At 45.7% G+C, this 22,680-nt stretch overlaps 1 protein-coding gene across 4 annotated transcripts in view; it reads right to left on the bottom strand.

Annotated features, from left to right (window-relative positions):
* LOC133754979 (zinc finger protein 717-like) overlaps positions 1-12,156 on the bottom strand; it is a 29,936-nt gene extending 17,780 nt beyond the window's left edge. For 3 of the 4 annotated variants that reach the window (XM_062185304.1, XM_062185305.1, XM_062185302.1), the window contains exons 1-4: positions 12,073-12,156; positions 7,830-7,885; positions 1,705-1,831; positions 1,400-1,492 (exon numbers count right to left, since the gene is read on the bottom strand). In XM_062185304.1, coding sequence (XP_062041288.1) covers positions 1,400-1,492; positions 1,705-1,831; positions 7,830-7,844 — 235 coding nt within the window. In that variant the 5' untranslated portion in view covers positions 7,845-7,885; positions 12,073-12,156. Of the gene's footprint in view, positions 1-154; positions 283-1,399; positions 1,493-1,704; positions 1,832-7,829; positions 7,886-12,072 lie in introns of all 4 variants that reach the window. The other variant, XM_062185303.1, reaches the window with a different exon arrangement.
* Positions 12,157-22,680: the final 10,524 nt, after the last annotated feature.

Raw genomic sequence — 22,680 nt, 5'->3', positions numbered from 1 at the left:
TCAATAAAAAGTATTCATTTGTGACAAGTGTATAGTTGTTCTTAAGGAATATAGATTACATTACTGATTTTTCAATGTTATATCATGATGGTTTTGTGGCTTTTAAGTGATTTTTCTTTTTAGAAGTGAGGAAATGTTTAGTCAAAATACTTACCTGCTGCCTAGCTGTAGTATTAAGCTGAGTACATTCCATCAGCCACTTGTTTTCCCTGTTCTTTTTCTCTAGTTTTAAAAATAATAACCGTGTGTATTTCATGCTTCTCCTCTGCTGCTCTTTCAGCTCTGAAGACGGCAAAGTTTTCATGGATTAGCTACTTGCAGGTGCCAGGGAGGGCCATTCAGCTATTCCCTAGGCAGGGACATGACTTAGGAACAGGATTTGAACCTGTGTTTGTTAGTTTTCCACTCTTCCCAGAGAATGCCTGCAGGCACAGGGGGTTTTCCAGTGCATTCCCCAACATCAGATGAAGGTAGGTTCTCAATACCTTTGAAGAAATTTGACACCTTCTGCTTCTCAGAACAATAACAAAACCAGGAAAGCTACAGACCACTGGCACCCTCTTCTAGTGGATTTGGTTCTGTGGCCTCGTCTGTGCCCACCATTTCAGGTTCCATTTGAAATCAATGGCTCTACCATTCTCCCCTCATTTCCTGGTATACACACTCCTGCTTGGTCACTCACTATGTTGGAAGGCTTTGTTTTCTGTGTTGGAGTTTCAGCTGTCACCTACTTCCACAAAAAATTGAATCGCCTATGTATTTCTTTATTTAGAATGATTTTGAAAGAGAAAGGGAGAACACTCACTTCAAAATCCACCTCCAAACAAATCTGAGTCCTTCACCACAAAACTATTCACTTGGCCTCAAGACCCAGGATCTCCTGGTTTTTCTCTGAAGTTCCAAACCACTGTTTCTCAGTTCCTCTGCTGGGTCCTGCTTAGTCATGATTTCTGAGGCGGTGGCACACAAGGCTCACTCACGGATCCCTTTTCCTCATTATCATCGTCATCCTAGGAGAATGCCTCCTAAGTATGACGTTCAATATTACCTGTGAGCTACCAATTTGCAAATTTGTATTTCTAATAGTGATGTACTTGTCTCCTCCAGACTTTAGACCACCCTCCCTCATATGTTATATGGCAAATTTGGCAAACTGTCAACTTAAAATTAAGCTAAGTCAGGTAAATAAATCTCTCTCTAAAACTGCCTCCCCTTAAATGTCCAAGAAGCTAGACACACATGTGAGAGCCTTCCTTGGAGACTGCATGGTCCATGTGTCTGATGCATGAAACCAGCAGTCCTCAGGGGTAGGGCTAGGGGAAAACATTGTTGAAAACATTTCAGCAGTTGACGGAGTTCTCCTTGTCCCACCCTCCCTGCCCAGTCTACACTGACTGACCTGGCTGGCTCTGGTTTGAGGGTTCTTCCGCCATCCATGGCTCTGCTCCTTGCTCCAACTTGAAGATCACCTCAGGTTTGGTAATGCAGGACCCTGTTAAGAGGAAGTTAGGCCCTTTGAAGGACAATAGCTTGGCTTCAGGAACTGTGCGATGAAAAGGGAAATTTGAACATTTCACCAGAGAGTGCTATACCTATATTCTCTACAAACTGGGATCTTACAACTAACTAGCATTTACAAAGCATTCATTTATTTGTCCAAAAAGAACGCGTTCCAGTCAGGAATTACTGGGGAGTTTCACTCACCCAAGGACAGCAGGCTGCTGTAGGTCTCCAGCATCACATCCCTGTACAGGGTCCTCTGAGCATCATCCAGGTCCTGCCACTCCTCCCAGCTGAAGTCCACAGCCACATCCTCAAACGACACCAACCCCTGTAACAAACAGCACATTTCTCCTCAACATATTAGCTCTGGTTCACAAGACAAGAAAACAGAGTTGATTCTTCTGTACGTTCTATGTGTATCTTACATAAGGTATCTCTTACTTTGAATTCTATATGATGATACCAAGAAAACTTACAACAAAAATATCTTGCCTCTGAATTTCCCAAAAAATACCACATTAGTTTCCCTTGCATGCCTGGAACTATTCTTGTTCCCATTAACAACAGGATCAATAAAATTAGAATCCCAAAAGCTCAGTGTAGTCTGAAGAGATAAACTATAAATACATACATCAAATAACAGGCTAGATGAACTGAGATACATGTTCAATGCAGAACAGAAAAAAAAATAAGGTTTTCTCTATTATCAGGTTGCTCTTCACTGAAAAAAACAAAGATATTTAGATATTTTATACAAATGTGTTTTCATGAATATGAAGCAACAGAAATCAGATGGCAAAAGCACAAAGAACACACACTAAGTGAAGGGAACCACCAACACCAGGTCTAGATGAGTGCTCCTGGGCTGTGATGACACTGAAGGCAGTTAAGGTGTACAAGACACTGATAACTGAGTGATTCTGCATTGCACAGTTATCTTCACTCAACAATAAGAAACTTTTAGTTAAGTATGTTCACAAACATCTTTGTTTCTCTTCAACATCCAAAAGAATTGCTATATTCACATCAAAGTGATTACCTACGTTTTAAAACATAGCGTGTAAAAAGTGAGGGACCTAATAAAAAATGATAGGTTGCTTAGCCAGGTTTACATGTTAACAATCTTCCCCCCAGGAAGAGAGAGAGTAGAAGAAATCAGAGACATGACCAGTACATCAGGAAACAAATGAGACCACAAGAAAAACAAGGAAAGATGGAGCCCCCAAAAGAGAATTCAGCAGTAATGTATACACAGAATAAAAACTAGAGTTTCATTCTCATTGTCTGCATGAGTAACCAGGTAGATACTGGCACTGTAACTGAAAATGGGGAAAAGGAAAAAGAATATGATGGAAAGAAGAGTGACCTCAGACACATTGTTTCTGATGGTTCTGTAGTCAAAATACAGACATGTGCAACTGGATTTACAATCTAGAGCAAAGGTGAGAGAGAGATTTACACTGAAGATAAAGATTTGGAAAGCCGAGGAATTTCAGTGATGTCCAAAGCCATCAGAGTGAGAGTTCAAAGAGAAGGTAAGAGACTGGAAGAAGAAAAAGAACAACTACTAAATCTGAGGAAATACTGACATTTGTCAATAGGGGAAGGGAAATGCCAATGGAATATAACAGAGAAGGAATTTTCAAATTGCTTTTTCAAGGTTCAAGGAAAGCTCAGTATTAAGAAATCTAGGGGCAGGTTTTGGCCTAGTGACTGAGATGCCAGAGCGCAGTGGGGGAAACACAATTCAGTCTATAAATACAGGTAAAAAGCCAATAAAAGTACTAAAATGAAATAAAAACATCAGATTCACCAAAAAGAAGGCACTAAAGAAAGAAATAAGAGACACAGAAAATTTCAGATGTGAAAATAGAAAATAACCACACACCTAATTTCAACCATACTAATAATTATCTCAAACATAAATGGAATGAACATTTAAGGCAGAGATTGTCAGACTTGAAGAAAAAAAACCAAGACACTTGCTACCCATAAGTGCCACATATTAAATACAAACACACAGACTGAAAGCAAAAGGAGAGAAAGATACACCAATCATAAACACTAAAATTATCAATGTGCATATGACCCAAAACAAAGCCTCAAATGACATAAAATAAAAACCACAGAACATTGAAACAAAAAAGTCCACAATTAAAGTTGGTTAATAAATACTCCTGTTGTAGTAACTGATAAACATGAATGGCAGTATATTGACCTGACTGGCGTTACTAAGCACTGTGTGGATATTCCTGAAGATGCAAGATGTACTGAGCCATAAATCCCAAGACCAAAATCATAGATATTCCTACAAATTAGATATACAAATTGTTGATAAACACATGAAAAGATGCTCAACATCACTAGTCACCAGAGAAAGGTAAATGAAAACTGCAATGTCCATCATGAAAAACAAAAACAAGGGTTTGACAATAACGTGGAGAATTTGGAATTCTAAAGACACCCTGGTGTGGATGTAAAATGTGGAACCAGTGCGGAAAGGCAGTATGAAACTGTCACCCTTGGCAGAACCTTAAGAATGTATTGAGAGGGGCTGGCGCTGTGGCACTGTGGCGCAGCAGGTTAATGCTCTGGCCTGAAGCACTAGCATCTCAAGAGGGGCGCCGGTTCGAGACCCAGTTGCTCCACTTCCAATCCAGCTCTCTGCTATGGCCTGGGAAAGGAGAAGATGGCCCACCTGCGTGGGAGACCCAGAAGAATCTCCTGGCTCCTGATCAGCACAGCTGTGGCTGTTGCAGCCAACTGAGGAATGAACCAGCAGACAGAAGACCTCTCTATCTTTCTTTCTCCCTCTCCTCTCTCTGTGTAACTCTGATTTTCAAATAAATAAAAGAATTTATAGAGATTCCTGAAAAACCTACACATAAAATTATAATAGGACCCAGCAATTCCACTCCTGAGGATACACCCAAAGGAAAGGAAGTCAAGGCAGGGACCAGAACAGATGCTTGTACACCTATGTCCATAGAAGCATCACTTCCAGTGGATGGAAGGGGGAAGTAATTGTACGCTCCTCTGGAAGGAAGACTGGATATACCAGAGGTAATATGTACACAGGTGCTACTAGTCCATTTTCTTTTTTCTTTTCCTTTTTTTTTTTGGACAGAGAGAGTTAGACAATGAGAGATAGAGAGAAAAAGGTCTTCTTTCCGTTGGTTCACTCCCTAAATGGCTGCCATGGCCGGCACTGCACCGATCTGAAGCCAGGAGCCAGGAGCTTCCTCCTGGTCTCCCATGCAGTTGCAGGGGCCCAAGGACCTGGGCCATCCTCCACTGCCTTCCCAGGCCACAGCAGAGAGCTGGACTGGAAAATGAGCAACCGGGACCAGAACCCGGTGCCCACATGGGATGCTGGCACCGCAAGTGGAGGATTAACCAAGTGAGCCACAGTGCCAGCTCCTAGTCCATTTTCTGTGCTGCCAGTCCACAATACCACAGGCTAAGCAAGTTACACAGGAAAGAGGCTTCTTTTGGTTTGTGGTTCTGGCCAAAGGCCTTCTTGCTGGCAGTCCCAAGTAGCACAAAAGACAGGAATGCAACTGTGTCTCCTCAGGTCTCTGAATTCTTACAAAGCCACCAGTATTCCTTCAATCATGCGTGCTGCACCCAGAAGACCTCACTTGACCCTCATCACCACACACTGAACACCACAGTCCTGAAGTCATCTACCCTGATCACCTCCAAGAGCAGGAAAGCCCAGCCTGCGTTCTGGAGGAGACAAACCACAACTATATACAATGTGGTACTGCGAGCTTTGGAAAGTAAGGGGATGTTGACAAATTACACAACACGGATAAATGCTGAAGACATTACACTATATGAAGTAAGCCAAGTGCAAGACGACAAATACTGTATGATTCCACTTACATGAGGTTCCTGGACTAGATACATTCAGACATAAAGTGGACTGGTGACCACCAGGGTCACAGTGAGGGAGAACACAGTTAGCGTCTGATGTGTATGTAGTCTCATCTGGGAAAAACAAATTCTGAAGACAGGTGCGGCAGAGTAATCTGAATATACTTAGTGCCACTGAGCTGCGCATTTAAAAACGGTGTGAAATTTTAGGTTAGGTATATTTTATCACAACTAGAAGTTCATTTTTAACCAATTATTAACCAAATTCTAGTCTGTAATCAGCGTTATGATTGATACATACATCTATTTTTCCCTATTCATTTATTTTATTTTTTATATTTATTTGAAAGGTAGAGTTACAGAGAGACAGAGGCAGAGAGAGAGAGAGAGAAAAGTCTTCCATCCACTAGTTCACTCTCCAAATGGCCTCAACGGCCAGAGCTGCGCCCATCTGAAGCCAGGAGCCAGGAGCTTCTTCCAGGTTTCACATGCAAGTGCAGGGGCCCAAGGACTTGGACCATCTTCTACTGCTTTCCCAGGCCAGGATGGGAAGTGGAGCAGTCGGAACTCAAACAGGCGCCTATACGGGATGCCGGCACCACGGGTGGTGGCTTTACCTACTACACCACAGCGCCGGCCCCCCTATTCATTTTTTTTTTTCCTGACAGGCAGAGTGGACAGTGAGAGAGAGAGACAGTGAGAAATGTCTTCCTTTACCGTTGGCTCACCCTCCAATGACCGCTGCGGCTGGCAAGCTGCGGCCAGTGTACCGCGCTGATCCGAAACCGGGAGCCAGTTGCTTCTCCTGGTCTCCCATGGGGTGCAGGGCCCAAGCACTTGGGCCATCCTCCACTGCACTGCCTGGCCACAGCAGAGAGCTGGACTGGAAGAGGGGCAACTGGGACAGAATCCGGTGCCCCAACCGGGACTAGAACCCGGTGTGCCGGCGCCGCAAGGGGGAGGATTAGCCTATTGAGCTGCGGCGCCAGCCGACAGTTCCAATGTTAACAAAAAAAAAAAGTTAGGGGCCAGCACTGTAGCAATGAGTTAAGCAGCTACCTGAACACTTGCATCCTGTATCTGAGTGCTGTTTCTAAGTCCCGGCTGCTCCACTTCAGATCCAGCTCCCTGCTCATGCACCTGGAAAAGCAGTGGTTGGTGGCCCCAGTATTCGGGCCTGTCACCCACATGGGAAACCCAGACGGAGTCACTGGCTTCTGGCTTCACCCTGGTTCAGCCCTGGCGGTTGCAGAAATCTGAGGTGTGAAATGCGGAGTAGAAGATTTCTCTCTCTGCCTTTCAAATAAATCTTTTTGAAAAAATTAAATATTGGGTTTTCAGCAGCAACAGCTCTTCCTCCTTTACATGCAATGCATGCAGGCATTAGAATAAATAATGTAAGACAAAAGGAAAGTAGCCGGACTTGCTGCCAAATGGGATTAACCCAAGAGAGGAGGAGTTCAGGAAAAATCCCATTTTGGTGGTTTGGGTCATACATGAGTATAAGGGAAAATGAAAGATCTGGTTTTCACTTTGGATTTGTTGAGCTTGAGATGCCTGTGGGCAGCAACAAAAAAGCATTTGACAGGGAACTGAATCCATGGTCTAACGGCTAGGGAAGAGGTACCTGCCGGAGAGAAACAGTGCAATCGAGGAACACTGCAGAGACAGATGAATGGGGATCAGAGGGCGCCCTTGAATGAGCTATGAATGTTAAGGAAAGAACAGGGACAGTAGTTCCAAATACAGCTGAAGACTCAAGCAATGAAACCCAGAGCATCGTCTTTGGATTTGACTGAAACGCTGAAGAACTGAAGTAAGACTACACGTGAGTTACAGTACACATGAATAGAAATATTTGCATGAAAACAAAACTTCGGTCAGTCTGTCGTACAACTATATACACAGGAAATGAGAGAAATGCACGGAGAGTTATTTAAGGGCCTACAGTAGCTTCTCTCCTACACACTTTCCTGGTTCTATCTGTGAATCAAGTACAGTTTTCCAAAATTTATCCAGGGATACACTATTTTAGCATCTTCAGAAATACTTTATTATGGATCTGTGTTTTGGCACTACATAAACTATTACACTACAAATTTAAAATGTGTATTTCCAGGTTGGAACGCAAACACTGTCTATCACATCCTGTATGTGACCCATAAAAATTCTGCTTCACACTTCAAATCCCAAGATAATTTAGCATGTTCTCATCTTATGGTCATCTCATCTTATGTAATACATGTGTCTTTTTGGTCCAAAAAGCCAGAAACCGATCTGCATTCAGCTTAGATGGCTCTAAAGTCTTATAACCAAGCCAACTTTATCTTGTTTGTGTATATTTTTCTGACGGTGAATTTTATTTCTTATTTTTCCATCTCAGTTAACAAATCCTCATAAAGCTCCTGAAACACAGTGTAAAACACACTGAGAAATACACAACTTACTGGAGATGTGTTCATTTTCTCTGTTCTGGTAAGTATGTAGACGACTGGAATTCTACCTGGAAGAGAGGGCGAATGAAGGCATCAGTGAGAGAACGGTCCCATTCGCTCCTGGATTCTGCTGCACAAAGTAAGATCTGGGTGGGCCAGAGAACAAGGGACACATCAGCTGGAAAAAAGGACAACAAAAGCTTCCCTGGGGGGGGGGGGGGGACAGTCCTTTACACCAGGGGGGCAGAAAAGACCACACTGACGGAGCACCCACAACTCCATTAACTGGTAGAGGATAAACACAAGTTATCATTAGGTTAAGAAAAAACATATATCTGCTACTGATTTTGTACAAATTAACTTTATTGAAAAGAAACAACTTAAAATTTTAAGAATAAATTATTCTACACCAAAGGAAGAAACAGTACACTGTCATTAACATTTACGTTACAGAAAAAATGTTTAGGGCCAGCGCCACGGATCACTAGGCTAATCCTCTGCCTGTGGCGCCAGCACACGGGGTTCTAGTCCCGGTCGGTGCGCCGGATTCTGTCCCGGTTGCTCCTCTTCCAGTCTAACTCTCTGCTGTGGCCCAGGAGTGCAGTGGAGGATGGCCCAGGTCCTTGGGCCCTGCACCTGCATGGGAGACCAGGAGAAGCACCTGGCTCCTGGCTTCGGATCGGCGCAGTGTGCCAGCCATGGCGCACCGGCCGCAGCGGCCATTGTGGGGTGAACCAACAGAAAAAGGAAGACCTTTCCCTCTGTCTCTCACTGTCTACTCTGTCTGTTAAAAAAAAAAAAGAAAGAAAGAAAAAGAAAAATGTTCAGGCAATATTAGTATTTTCCTGTTAACATGGATATACCACATTGGACTTCTTAAGTACTTCCACTTGAACATCTCTTACTTTTACATACCTAAATTTCACAGGAAGAATGCATCCTGCATCATTTTCTGTCTAAAATTGCATAGGAAAATGGTACAAAAATGTATGTGGGTTTTTTTTTTTTTTTTTTGACAGGCAGAGTGGACAGTGAGAGAGACAGAGAGAAAGGTCTTCCTTGTCCATTGGTTCACCCCCCAATGGCCGCTGCGGCCGGCGCACCGCACTGATCCAAAGCCAGGAGCCAGGTGCTTCCTCCTGGTCTCCCATGCGGGTGCAGGGCCCAAGCACTTGGGCCATCCTCCACTGCACTCCCGGGCCATAGCAGAGAGCTGGACTGGAAGAGGAGCAACCGGGACTAGAACCTGGTGTGCTGGCGCCACAGGCGGAGGATTAGCCTATTGAGCTACGGCGGCGCCGGCCAAAATGTATGTTTATTGTATACTTTTCTAGTAATGGTTCCAAAAAACATACTTCCTTGGATCCACGCGTTCTTCTAGCTTCTCCTCACAATGACCCTTGACTGCCACTTCACTTGCTTTAACCAACAGGACATAGTAAATGTGATCCACAGTTTGGAAAAGTATTTGCCTGGTAGAGTTCATTTTCTTGCAGTATTGGTATCTTGTGAAGCCCAGGGCTTGCCTGTTTGGAGACACAGGGCGTCCCCAGGAGCCAGCACAAATCACCATACATGAGTAAAACCATCTTCAGGGCACCAGATGACTGAACCTCATTTGTGATCCTAAGCAACAGCAGGAAAGGAACTGCCCAGCTGAACCGATTCAAAATGCTGACTCAGAATATAAATAACATTGTCAAGTTTTTTGTTAATTTATTACATATCAAACACTGGTATGTCAGTAAACAGGAAAGAAAGAACTGAATTACATGCCAAATATAATCAACAGAATTTCACCTTCACACCTGGAAATTTTCAATAGGATGATAAATGTGAACCAGAGAGAAGGCTGCTGGCACAGAAAGGCCATGTGAATTTCCCAAGAATCGTCGAGATCCTAGGGCTATATTTTACATTTTTATTTATATGTGAGTACTGTATTCTGTTTTGTTTATATTTTTTTACACATTATAATTATTTAATCTTTTTTATTAAACTTTTATTTAATGAATATAAATTTCCAAAGCACAGCCCATGGGTTACAATGGCTTCCCCCTCCCAAAACTTCCCTCCCACACACAACCCTCCCCCCCCCCCTGCTCCCTCTCCCTTTCCAATCACATCAAGATTCATTTTCAATTCTCTTTATATACAGAAGATCAGTTTAGTATATATTAGGTAACGATTTCAACAGTTTGCCCCCATATAGCAACACAAAGTGTTTTGTTTATATTTTAAGAAACTAATTAGCAGTAAAAGTATGATCCAGTCTAGTTTTCCCATTTTAAATAAGGAAAACAGGCTCATAGTATTTTTCCATAGCATTTATGATTTTAAGTGGGGAAAACTATATTACAAACCTGCTGAACTCCACAATCCACAGGAAATGTTAGGGGATAAAGGATATGCACGTTCAAGGCAAAGTCTTCTAAAATATTTATTCTAAATTGAATGTAGTTCCTGGAACTGATCTCAAAAACAAATGAGTTTTGAATGAACTATGGCAAAACAGACAACACTAGTCAAGAAGTCAGAGCGGGGCAGGTGTTCAGCCCAGGCGTTAAGATGCCCCTTCAGACATCTGTGTCCCACAGCCGGCTTCAGTTCCTGACAGTGTAGACCTGGGAGGCAATGGTGATGGCTCAAATAATTGGGTTCCTGTCACCCACATGGGAAATGGATTGAATTCTGGCTCCTGGCTTCAGCCTGGCTGTCACACCTCTGTAGGCATTTGGCCTGTGAACCTACAGACGCAGAAATGTGCTCTCGTGTGCTCATAAACAAATAAATGTATGTATTCTTAAAGTCAGGATGCCTGACATCTATAAATTATGGGATGCAGGTCAACTCACTCATTTCCTGGCAGAAAGACTCAGGCTGACCCTGAGCTACCAAGAAGAACTATCAGAACAGAGGGAGCATCAGAGTGTCTCCAGGCGTGGTGACGGACTCAGTCTGAGAGCTCTAATTCTGAAAATAATGAGTAGAATGAAGTAACGGGAGTGTGTTAGGAAGCAAAGTAGACAGGTTCTCCCTCATCACAGGCCACGCCCTCAACGAACATTTCCTAGGCCTTTGCCTATCATTCACATCTCCCCTAGGAAAGTTAGTTCAAACCTTTCCGTATCACCCAGTCTTTGAGTTTATCAATGAGCCAAGGTAGTACCGCTCAAATCTTGTTCACCCTGGGTAGACAGATCAATGATTATTTGGGCTATGCAAAGCTAGTATCTTCGCCTTTCTGGGACTTGGCCAAAGGGGTATCCTTTCAAGTGGAGTTCCCTTCATACAGTACAGTAACTATTTCATTCCAAAGAAAAAATTATCATCACCCACCACCCCAACCTCCCTGACAGAACTCACTGTTCCGGAAACTGGGAGAGCAGCAGAAAGCGCACTTGCTGAAAACACACTGAAACCCCTCAAACGCACTGCCACAGAGACTGTCGCACACGCCACGCTGACTTCCGGCCTGAGCGCGCTCACCTGCAGATGGTGACGGAGTCACAGGATGCCCCAGCAGAGCTGGAATGTGGACCTCACCCCGCCTCACGCTCAGGGACACAGCAAGACTGACTCCAGTTTGAAACAAGCACGTTTACCCGAGGAGACGGCATTGTACCAGCCAACCAGAATCCTCCGCCCAAGTTAACACCGGGGGTGGTGCAACAGAAACGCCCCAGCCGAACACCAGGGGAAAGGGAACCTTCCAGCTTGCAGATGGCCCTGTCAGTCAGCGTCACCCTGGCGACTGCAGCCGCGGGCCCCGCTGGAACTGCCCTGCAGCGTGAGGACTCCCCGGGCCGCCCGACCCCGACCCTCTCCCTGCTTCTCGGCCTCGTGCATCGCCGCGTGACTAGTGAGTTCCATCGGTGTGAACGTTATCCCCCTCCCCGCCAACGACCACCAAGCGGAACGGGCAGTACCTGAAGCGCCGCACAGGGACGCCTGCGACGCCCACACCAAGCTCCTGCGCACGGCCCGCTCCTCCGCGCCCACGCTGGGCTCGCCCGGCCCCACTGCCACCCCATCTGCAGAGCTCCCGGGAGCACGCCCGGCCTCCTGACAGCACCCGGCCCAGCCCGAGCCGCTGCTCCTCCGCCCCGGACCAGAGGACCTGACCCCAGTGTCACCTTCCGGGCCGGCTCGCACCTGCGCGTCAGGCCCCGCCGCCCGGGACCCACCGGCGCTCCGCTCCCGCCACGTGGAGACCCGTCACGCTCCCCAGGGCCCCTCTCACCCGCACACCGACCTGCGGCTGCACAGTCGCCCAACCCAGAACGCGCAGAACAGCGTCGGGAGAGCGCAGCATCTGCAATTTCCAGGAAGATGGCGCGGGTGGGCGGGGCCGCACATGCGCAGAAGGAGCTTGGAGGGCCTTTCCCAAGATCCTGTGCTGCCGATGTCATGAGAGGCGGAAGACTACGTTTCCCGTGAGCCTCTGCGCCCCGCCTCGGGAAGCAGGAGCGCAGTGAGCCGGGTCTGGGGAGACAAAGTCAACCACATATCCTCCGACCGGAAGCTCATCTTAATTTCACTGGCTTTAGATTCTCCGCGATGGACAAACAGAGATGCCCAGGATTCAAACAGCCTCCACAGAGAAGAACCAAAATAAGGAAACAACCGCATTTTAAGGGAGAACACGAACTCTGCACACGAACTCAGTCTTGGGAACCGCATTGATGCAGAACACAGAGGGACAGTGCACCAGCAACTGCTCCATGGCCCCACAGCTCAGAGAGAGCCCTACTGCACAGAGGGACCCTGCACCAGCAACTGCGCCATGGCCCCACAGCTCAGAGAGAGCCCCACTGCACAGAGGGACCCTGCACCAGCAACTGCGCCATGGCCCCACAGCTCAGAGAGAGCCCCACTGCACAGAGGGACCCTGCACCAGCAACTGCGCCATGGCCCCACAGCTCAGAGAGAGCCCCACTGCATAAAGAGTGAGACAGTGCACCAGCAACTGCGCCATGGCCCCACAGCTCAGAGAGATCCCCACCGCAGGGCAAAGGTTACACAGGGGAGCTTTAGCGGACCTCATCTCATGCAACACCAGATACCAGCATTCTTAGCTACAGAAGGGACCCACAGTCACCAGTCACCAGACTGACAGCCCAGGGAAGTGAGTACTTGGGAGTACACACGGTAATTCTGCTTCCGGAAAGGAGCTCACATTGTCTCCCACAAGACCCCAAGGAACAAGCCCTGGAAACGTGACTCCATCTTGAAAAAGGAGTTACTGTCGAAACCCAGGCTTCTGTAAAAGCCCTTCATCTCCCCCCCATGGGACTCCACAGACTTTCCACACAACTAACAAAAAGGGCAGCAGCCTCACACACCAGCAGCAACCACAACCTCATCACCTTATCAAGCAGTGTCCTGCCCCACAAGGGACAGGCAGCTCAGCTTTTTAGGGTGGGTCCTGCTTCCAGGACCTTGGAAGTGAGGGTGCTTGCCTTTCACACTACTTTCCCTATGGCAGTGCCAAGCCCTGAGCTCTCCCTCACGTTGGTGGCTACAAGCAGACACATGCGCGCACACACCCTGCACTTGGGCCAGGCCCTGCTGGGACTCCCTTCCTGAGCCACCCTGGCTTTGGTGGGCATGGGCAGCTGTGCATACCCACCAATACTGGGGCCTGGCACTGCTGTGATCCCGGCCATGGCCACTGGGAACCACACATCATTGCTGGAATGACAGGAGCACACACCCTAATCCCCCCCCACCACTGCCATCAGAAAGCACAGGGAGATTACACTTCAATGTCCAACCTGAACTAAAGCCAAAGTAGGCAGCCAAACCAACAGCCAGATTCATCTTTAGGAAAAAGTCTTCAATGCACAGAAGCTACCTTTGTAAGGTGACAAAACAACTGACTGGCCAGATGTGCAAATATCAACACAGGGACACAAGAAGCACAAAAAATAAAGGCAATATTACATTCCCAAAGGAACACAATAATTAATGATAATTAATGATTAATGAAATGCCTGATCATGTAAAATAATGATTCTACAGATACTCAAAAAGATGCAAGAGAGGCCAGCGTAGTGCCGCAGTGAGTTATGCCTGCTGCCTGTGATGCTGGCATCCCATGTAGGCATCAGTTCTAGTCCTGCCTGTTTCACTTCTGATCCAGGTCCTGGGAAAGCAGCAGAAGATGGCCCAAGTTCCTGGACCCCTGTCACCCATGTTGGAGACCTGGATGAAATTCCTGGCTCCTGGCTTTGGCCTGGCCCAGTCCTGACCATTATGGCTATTTGGGGAGTGGACTAGCAGATTTCTCTCTCTCTCTCCCTCCCGTGTGTGTGTGTGTGTGTGTAGCTCTGCCTTTCAAGTAAATAAACCTTTTTTTTAAAAGTGCAAGAGAATACAGACAGTTAAACAAAATCAGGAAATTGGTGCAAGATAATGAGAAAGTCAGCAAAGAGATAGAGGTCTTAAAAAAAGAACCAGATAGAAATATTAGAAATAAAGAACTTGGGGCCAGCGCCGTGGCTCACTTGGTTAATCCTTCGCCTGCAGTGCCAGCATCCCAAATGGATGCTGGGTTCTAGTCCCGGGTGCTCTTCTTCCAGTCCAGCTCTCTGCTATGGTCTGGGAGGGCAGTGGAAGATGGTCCAAGTGCTTGGGCCCCTGCCACCCGCATGGGAGACCAGGAGGAAGCACCTGGCTCCTGGCTTCGGATCAGCGAGATGTGCCGGCCACAGTGGCCATTGGAGGGTGAACCAACGACGAAAAAGGGAGACCTTTCTCTCTGTCTCTCTCTCTCTCTCACTATCCACTCTGCCTGTCAAAAAAAAAAAAAAAAAAAACCAAGGATGGGGGGCACTGTGGTGCAGTGGGTTAAAGCCCTGGTTTGCAATGCCAGCATCCTATATGGGCACCGGTTCAAGTCCTGGCTGCTCCACTTCCAATTCAGCTCTCTGCTATGGCCTGGGAAAGCAGTAGAAGATGGCCCAAGTCCTTGGACCCCTATACCGATGTGGGAGACCTGGAAGAAGCTCCTGGTTTCAGATGGGTGCAGATCTGGCCATTGCAGCCATGGGGAGTGAACCAGAGGATTCTCCTCTCTCTCTCTCTCTCTCTCTCTCTCTCTCTCTCTCTCTCTCTGCCTCTGCCTTTCTGTAACTCTGCCTTACAAATAAATAAATAAATCTTTAAAAAAAGAAAAAAACAAGGATGGGGAAAGTGGAGAGAGGATGGCCTGGTACAGCTGGATAAGAGAAATAATTTCTAATGTTTATAGCACTGTAGGGTAGTAATGATTGACAGCATTTAATTGTACATTTTTTTATTTTGTTTTTTAAAAATTGATGAGCTTAGCATTTTGATATTTTTAAAGATATTTATTTACTTTGAAAGTCAGAGTTACACAGAGAGAGAAGGAGAGGCAGAGAGAGAGAGAGAGAGAGAGAGAGAGGTCTTCCATCCGCTGGTTCACTCCCCAACTGGCCACAACGGCCAGAGCTGCATCGATCCAAAGCCGAGAGCCAGGAGCTTCTTCTGGGTCTCCCACGCAGGTATAGGGGCTCAAGGGCTCGGGTCATCTTGTACTGCTTTTCCAGGCCATAGCAGAGAGCTGGATCAGAAGTGGAGCAGCCAGGACTCAAACCAGCGCCCATATGGGATGCCGGCACTGCAGGCTCCAGCTTTATCCGCTATGCCATAGCACCGGCCGGTAATTGTACATTTTTAAATAGCTAGTAGAAAGGATTTTGAACACTCCCAACACAAAGAAATGATAAATGCTTGAAGTGATGGATATACCAACCACCCTGAATTAGATATTATATACATTTATTGAACTATCACATTGTACCATGCAAATACAACTATGTGTTGAGTAAACTTTTTTTTTAAACAGAGTGTGACTGTAGAAAGAAACGTTATGTTTCGATGGAAAACTATAACCAACTCCTAAGTTTTCAGATAGGGGCTGATATTGTGGTATAGTGGGTAAAAATCACCACCTATGATGCCATCCCATGTGGGCACTGGTTCAAGTCACAGCTGCTCCACTTCCAATCCATCTCTCTGCTAATGTGCCTGGGAAAGCAGTGGAGGATGGCCCAGATCTTTGGGCCCCTGCACCCACATGAGAGACCTGGATGAAGCTCCTGGCTCTTGGTTCCTGGCTTCAGCCCAGCCCAGCTCTTGCCACTGTGGCCATTTGGAGAGTGAACTAGCAATTGGAAGCTATCTCTCTGTGACTCTGCCTTTCAAATAAATAAATAAATCTTTTTTTTAAAAAGTTATCTGTCCTATTCATTATTTGTGAACTATTTTTACCTGTTTGTAAACTATTTTTACCGGTTTTTAAAAGATCCTACCATTTGGCACATTTTGTTCCTCGAAGGTACTTTTGGGACAAGAGGCCAATTTATTGTCACTCTTGTCCATCTATCTCTTGTCAGTTAATACGTAGGTTCCCAACCACTGAAATCAAATCAAGTCAAAGGAACTTGCTCCCAAGAATCATAACCAAACTGGGGTACGAGCGCAATATTCCTCAGCAATAGAAAGGAATGGATTATCAACCCATGCAGAGACACTGGTGAATATTACATTCTGAGTGAATGAAGACAGCCTAAACAGGCTACATACTACGTGACTCCACTTAATGAGATACTGAAAAGGGCAAACAACAGAAATGCTAGACCGGTGGGTGTGTGGGGTGGGAGTTCGAAGTACATGTGACACTTTGATGGTAGATCTGCCACTATGCATTTGTCGAAGCCTGTAGAATTTTATAGTCCAAAGAACAAATCATAAAATATTTAAATTAAATTACCTAGGATGCAGGAGTATTCCAGCATGGAATGTATAATGTGACAAAGAATCTAACTATATCACAAATGTGTGAAAACCCCACTGAAGGTGGCAGGGCAAATAGTGATGACTTAGCTACCTTTGGAAATGAATAGAATCTGTAGACTGAAGGCAAATGAGCTCTAATTCAACAGTGGACACTTAAGTTCTTTCTCACCAGGGTAATAGTTAACAATCCTAAAATCACTATACCTGTATCTGGAATCAAACAGCAGTTTTTGTAAAAGGCAGATAACAGGATCTGCTGGTTTCTCACTACAGGCATGGGACGTTACAGATAAACAAAGTGAGAAGGCTAAAAATAATGTAAGTGATAATGTAAGTCTCAGGTTTGCAGACATAAATAAAAACTCATGTTTAGCTGAATATAAATACATATGGTTCCATAGAGAAGTCTGTATGTGGATTAAATAGGATACAAACATAAGATTTATATACATTGTCAGCTGCAAGGGCCCAGATATAATAAGCACATTAGCTACCAGATGTAAGTGTTCTATTCTATATAAAAAGAACCAGGGATCTCTAGAAATGATAGTAGGACTAACACAATAAATCTATGAGCCAGTATAATCTTTTTTTTTTTTAATTTGATAGGTAGAGTTATAGACAGTGAGAGAGAGAGACAGAGAGAAAGGTCTTCCTTTCGTTGGTTCACCACCCAAATGGCCGCTACAGCCAGCGCTGCACCAACCCAAAGCCAGGAGCCAGGTGCTTCCTCCTGGTCTCCCATGTGGGTGCAGGGCCCAAGCACTTGGGCCATCCTCCACTGCCTTCCCAGGCCACAGCAGATTGCTGGACTGGAAGAGGAGCACCCGGGACTAGAACCCAGCACCCATTTGGGATGCTGGCGCTGCAGGCAGAGGATTAACCAAGTGAGCCACGGCACCGGCCCCCAGTATAATCTTAAAGTACCAGAAAGTAACGAAATGGAGTCACAGGAAAACGGGATCCAATGAAATGAGGTCCCAATGGCAAAAGCAGGAAGGAACTGGGCAATGAAATGCTGTGGTGCTGGATAATCACCAAGGCAATGATCTGGATGTCCATGCACATGAAAGCACATGCACGGGGCCGGTGCTGCGGCGAGGCAGGTAAAGCCACCCACTGCAGGGCCAGCATCCCATGTGGGTGCCAGTTCTAGTCCTGGCAGCTCCTCTTCCAATCCAGCTCTCTGCTATGGCCTGGGAAAGCAATGGAAGATGGCCCAGGTCCTTGGGTCCCTGTCACCAGTATGGGAGACTTGGAAGAAGCTCCTGTCTTCGGATCAGCTCAGCCTTGGCTGTTGCGGCCACCTGGGGAGTGAACCAGCAGATGGAAGACCTCTCTCTCTCTCTCTTTCTCTCTCTCTCTCTCTCTGCCTCTGCCTCTCTGTAGCTCTGCTTTTCAAATAAATAAATCTTTTTTTAAAAAAGTAAATGCATAAGCAAATGGAGTTGAGTAAAACCCTCCTACCCAGAAGAATCACAAATTATTGATGTAGACATCTGTCCATCAAGGAGGTGGAGCTAATTCTCCACCCTTTAAGTGTGAGCTCTGCGGACTGACTTTCTCCAAAAGAACACACAACACGGACACTGGAAAAGGCAACTTCACAGTGGAAAAACCTGACCAACACTGCTCCAAGGTGAACATCAGCATGATGATTCACAATCTGGGTTCATGCTCTGTTTTAGAGCATATTTTAGAGACTGTTTAAAACTCATGACTGAATATTTTCAAGAGTGACTTTGTTAAAAAAAAAAAAAAAAAAAGAGTTCCAATAATAAATTGGCTCACTGTAACTGATGGAACAGACATAAGCTTCAGCCATTCTTGCTCATCGTCCAAAAGACAGATAAACATTGGAATGTATTCTTTGCCCCTGAATCTCAATTGGGTCTCACACCCTATTGCCTTCATACCCCACCCACCACAGCCACCTGAAAGACCAGTTGCTCGAATACTTGAAAGACCAGTTCCAGGAATTCCCCTCTGCCAGCTGCCCCCACCCCCACCCCCACCCCATCCCTAGCCCTCCTAAAATATAAAAAAGCCCGGCCCTGGGGGTTGGGGCCTTCTGCCACATTTTCCATTAATGTGCACGCGGGCAGTCGGTCACCCACCTCTACGAATTTCTCTGAATAAATTCAGTCTGGCTGTAAATTCGTACACTGCCTCCTCCCTATTCTGTGCCTCTTTTCCTAACATTTTGGTGCCCCGTGTGAGGAGGCACCAGTCTGCAACTCTTTTCCTAACAATGACTGAATACCTTAACTCCAAAGAATCCTTTTGGATTTTTTCATTTCATTCCTTCATTTTGTTTCCATGCATACTTTAGCAGTAATATTACAGAATCAAACATTCAAAGGAAGTAAGAATGTGAACAGGACTTGTGAGCAAAATTATTCAACATTGCACTGTAATGTTCTCCAGAAGAGAAGAGTTTAAAAGAATAGTCAGGGGGCCCGCACTGGCTGCAGCTTGCAGTGCTGGCATCCCATATGGGTGCTGGTTTTGAGTCCCAGCTGCTCCACTCCCGATCCAGTTCTCTACTATGGCCTGGGAAAGCAGAAGAAGATGATCCAAGTCCTTGGGCCCCTGCATCCGCGTGGGAGACCCGGAAGCCCTAGCTCCTGGCTTCGGATCGGTGCAGCTCTGACCCAGTGAAGCTCTGGCCATTGCAGCCAACTGGGGTGTGAACCAGCGAATGGAAGAACTCTCTCTCTGCCTCATCTTCTCTCTCTGTGTAAATCTGACCTTCAAATAAATAAATAAATCTTTTTTAAAAAAATAGATCTCCTTAAGAACCAAATAAGTATATCTTTGACCAAACAAGCTTTCTGTTAGTCTCAATTATAAATAAATCTAACAGCCTGCATTTCTTAAAAAAAAAAAAAAAAGGCCGGCGCCACAGCTCACTAGGCTAATCCTCCGCCTGCGGCGCCAGCACCCCAGGTTCTAGTCCCAGTTGGGGCGCCGGATTCTGTCCCGGTTGCTCCTCTTCCAGTCCACCTCTCTGCTGTGGCCCGGGAGTACAGTGGAGGATGGCCCAAGTGCTTGGCCCTGCACCCGCATGGGAGACCAGGAGGAAGCACCTGGCTCCTGGCTTCGGATCTGCACAGCACGCCGGCTGCAACGCGACGGCTGTAGCGGTTACTTGGGGGGTGAACCAATGGAAAAAGGAAGACTTTTCTCTGTCTCTCTCTCTCTCACTGTCTAACTCTGCCTGTCAAAAAAAGAAAAAGAAAAATAATAGAGTCCACTTCCTGGAGTGATTTTTAGATGTTGCTATATTTTGTGTGAAAAAATAATTTACCTTTTAGAAGATCAAAAATAGTTATTGTAAGCACAAACTCTGGAATGCTTGCATGAATTACACATTATATCACAAAACATGTACATAGTAACAATCCTGTTATAACAGTAGGAGAAAGCATTATTGAGTGTTGAAAAGAAAGAACATGGATTACTTTAGCTTAAGAAATGATTAATTATTACTGGCGGCCAGCGCCGTGGCTTAACAGGCTAATCCTCCACCTTGCGGCACCGGCACACTGGGTTCTAGTCCCAGTTGGGGCGCCGGATTCTATCCCGGTTGCCCCTCTTCCAGGCCAGCTCTCTGCTATGGCCCAGGAAGGCAGTGGAGGATGGCCCAAGTCCTTGGGCCCTGCACCCACATGGGAGACCAGGAGAAGCACCTGGCTCCTGGCTTCGGATCAGCACGATGGACTGGCTGCAGCGGCCATTGGAGGGTGAACCAACAGCAAAAAGGAAGACCTTTCTCTCTGTCTCTCTCTCTCTCACTATCCACTCTGCCTGTCAAAAAAAAAAAGAATGAAAGAAAGAAAAATTATTACTGGCAAAAAAAATGTTCCTGGCCAGACATTTAACAATGGAAAGCAATAATAAGAGTAGAAAAAGGGGAAAGCTATTATATCCCCTCCCCAAAATAAACTAAATCTGTACTTTGTTTAGCTCTTAATCTTAATATGTAAAACTTGCAATTCTATTAATTCAAGTATGATAACCTTCCTGAATTTCATAAAAGGTAAAATTCTCGTAAATTCAACAAGCATGGGATGTTGTCATCTCTGTTCTAAAAAATGTTATGGACACACAGAGGCACCCAATGGACATGAAGATAAGATGCAGTTAGGGTGCCTCCCACAGAAAATGACATTTACCTAGTGATGAGGGACACATACATCATCTCCAAAGAAACACACAGTGCTGAAATCTAAAGCAGTTTTGAGGCTTCTTAAAATATTTTTGAACAAAGGGAAATAATAGAGATTTCTAAGAAAATCCTGACAATACATAAAATGGCATGGTTATTAGAAGCTCTATCCCCTTGCTCTCAATGAATGACAGTAAGCTTTTGGTAAGTGTTAAAACTTTATTTTTTAAAAAAATATTTATTTATTTATTTGAAAGGCAAAGTTACAGAGAGGCAGAGGCAGAGAGAGCGAGCGAGTTCTTCCATCCACTGGTTCATTCCCCAAATGGCCACAATGGCCAGGGCTGGGCCAGGCCAAAGGCAGGAGCCAGGAGCTTCTTCCGGGTCTCCCACATTGGTGAAGAGGCCCAAGTACTTGGGCCATTTTCTACTGTTTTCCTAGGTGCTTTAAACATGGAGCTGAATCGGAAGTGTAACATCCAGGACTCAAACTGGTGCCTATATGAGCTGGTGGTGCTGTAGGTGTTGGGTTAACTCACTGTGCCACAGCACTGACCCCAAACACTTTAAGAAGGTATATGAATATGCTTTCCAAAAGAAACTAGAAATACATAAATCACCAGATGCAAGTTTCAATTACTATGAGAACTAGTCATGTGGCAGGTGTTTGGCCTAGTGGCTAAGGACATCAGTTGAGACACTCACATCTCATATATGAGTGCCTGGCTCTGCTACAGATCTGGGAAGCAGCACTGATGGCCAACTGATTGGGTTCCTGCCACCCATGTCGGAGACTAAACTGAGTTCCCACCTCCTAGCTTCAGCCCCAGCAAAGCCCTGGCCCAGCCCAGCCCAGCCATTGCGGGCATTTGGAGAGTAAACCAGCAGATGGGGAAGCTCTCACTCGCTCGCTCGCTCTCTCTCCCTCTCAAATAAATATGATTTTCTTAAAAAAATCAAGGGGAGGTGGGAATTTGGGCAACTGCTCCTTGGGGGTGGCTGCATTCCATATTAGAATCTCTGGATTCAAGTCTGGGCTCTGCTTCTGATTCCAGTTTCCTGCTGATGCACACCCTGGGAGGCAGCAGGTTGACAGCCCAAATACTTCGGTTACTGTCACCCACGTGGGGCGTTCTTGGCTTCAGCCTGGCCCAGCCCCACCTGCTGTAGGCATTTGAGAGGTAAACCAGTAGAAAGATAATCTTGGTATCTTTCTCTCTCTCTCTGACTCTTTCAAATATATATAAATATATACATACATCAGTCTTTTTAATCAAAAGATTATAATCATGTTGATTTCACCTAGGGAGTAGAGATGAAAAGTACCTTCAAATGTTGTCTTTTTAACAGCAGAAAATGTATTTTTAGTAAATATATTTGAGTTACAAAAAGTAGTCATTGACTTGCTCTTAACTATTCTGACGATTTATGTCCTAGAGAAATTTCTTCTTGGGTGTCAGATATCGGGGCTCGCATCAAGAAACGGTGAGTAAAGGTGCCACTCCCAGTGCCTGCGTTACACATTGAAGTGTCAGTTCAAGTCCTGGCTACTCCACTTCCAACCCAGTTCCGTGCTAGCCCATCTGGAAGACAGCAGAAGATGGTTCAAGTGCTTGGACCCCTGCCACACATATGGGAAATCCGGATGGAGTTCCTGGTTCCTGGCTTCAGCCTGACCCAGGCCTGGCAGCTGTGGCCACTTGGGAAGCGAACCAGCAGATGAAAGATTCTCCTTCCTTCCTTCCTTCTTCCTCTTTCTTTCTTTCTTTCTTTCTTTCTTTCTTTCTTTCTTTCTTTCTTTCTTTCTTTCTTTCTCCTTCCTTCCTCCTCTTTCTTTTTCTTTCTTCCTCTTTCTCTCTCTCTCTT

Source organism: Lepus europaeus, unplaced genomic scaffold (assembly GCF_033115175.1).
Source record: "Lepus europaeus isolate LE1 unplaced genomic scaffold, mLepTim1.pri SCAFFOLD_364, whole genome shotgun sequence".
Classification (NCBI taxonomy): domain Eukaryota; kingdom Metazoa; phylum Chordata; class Mammalia; order Lagomorpha; family Leporidae; genus Lepus; species Lepus europaeus.
The sequence above is the reverse complement of the archived record's forward strand: the minus strand, read 5'-3'. Positions and strand labels throughout refer to the sequence as shown.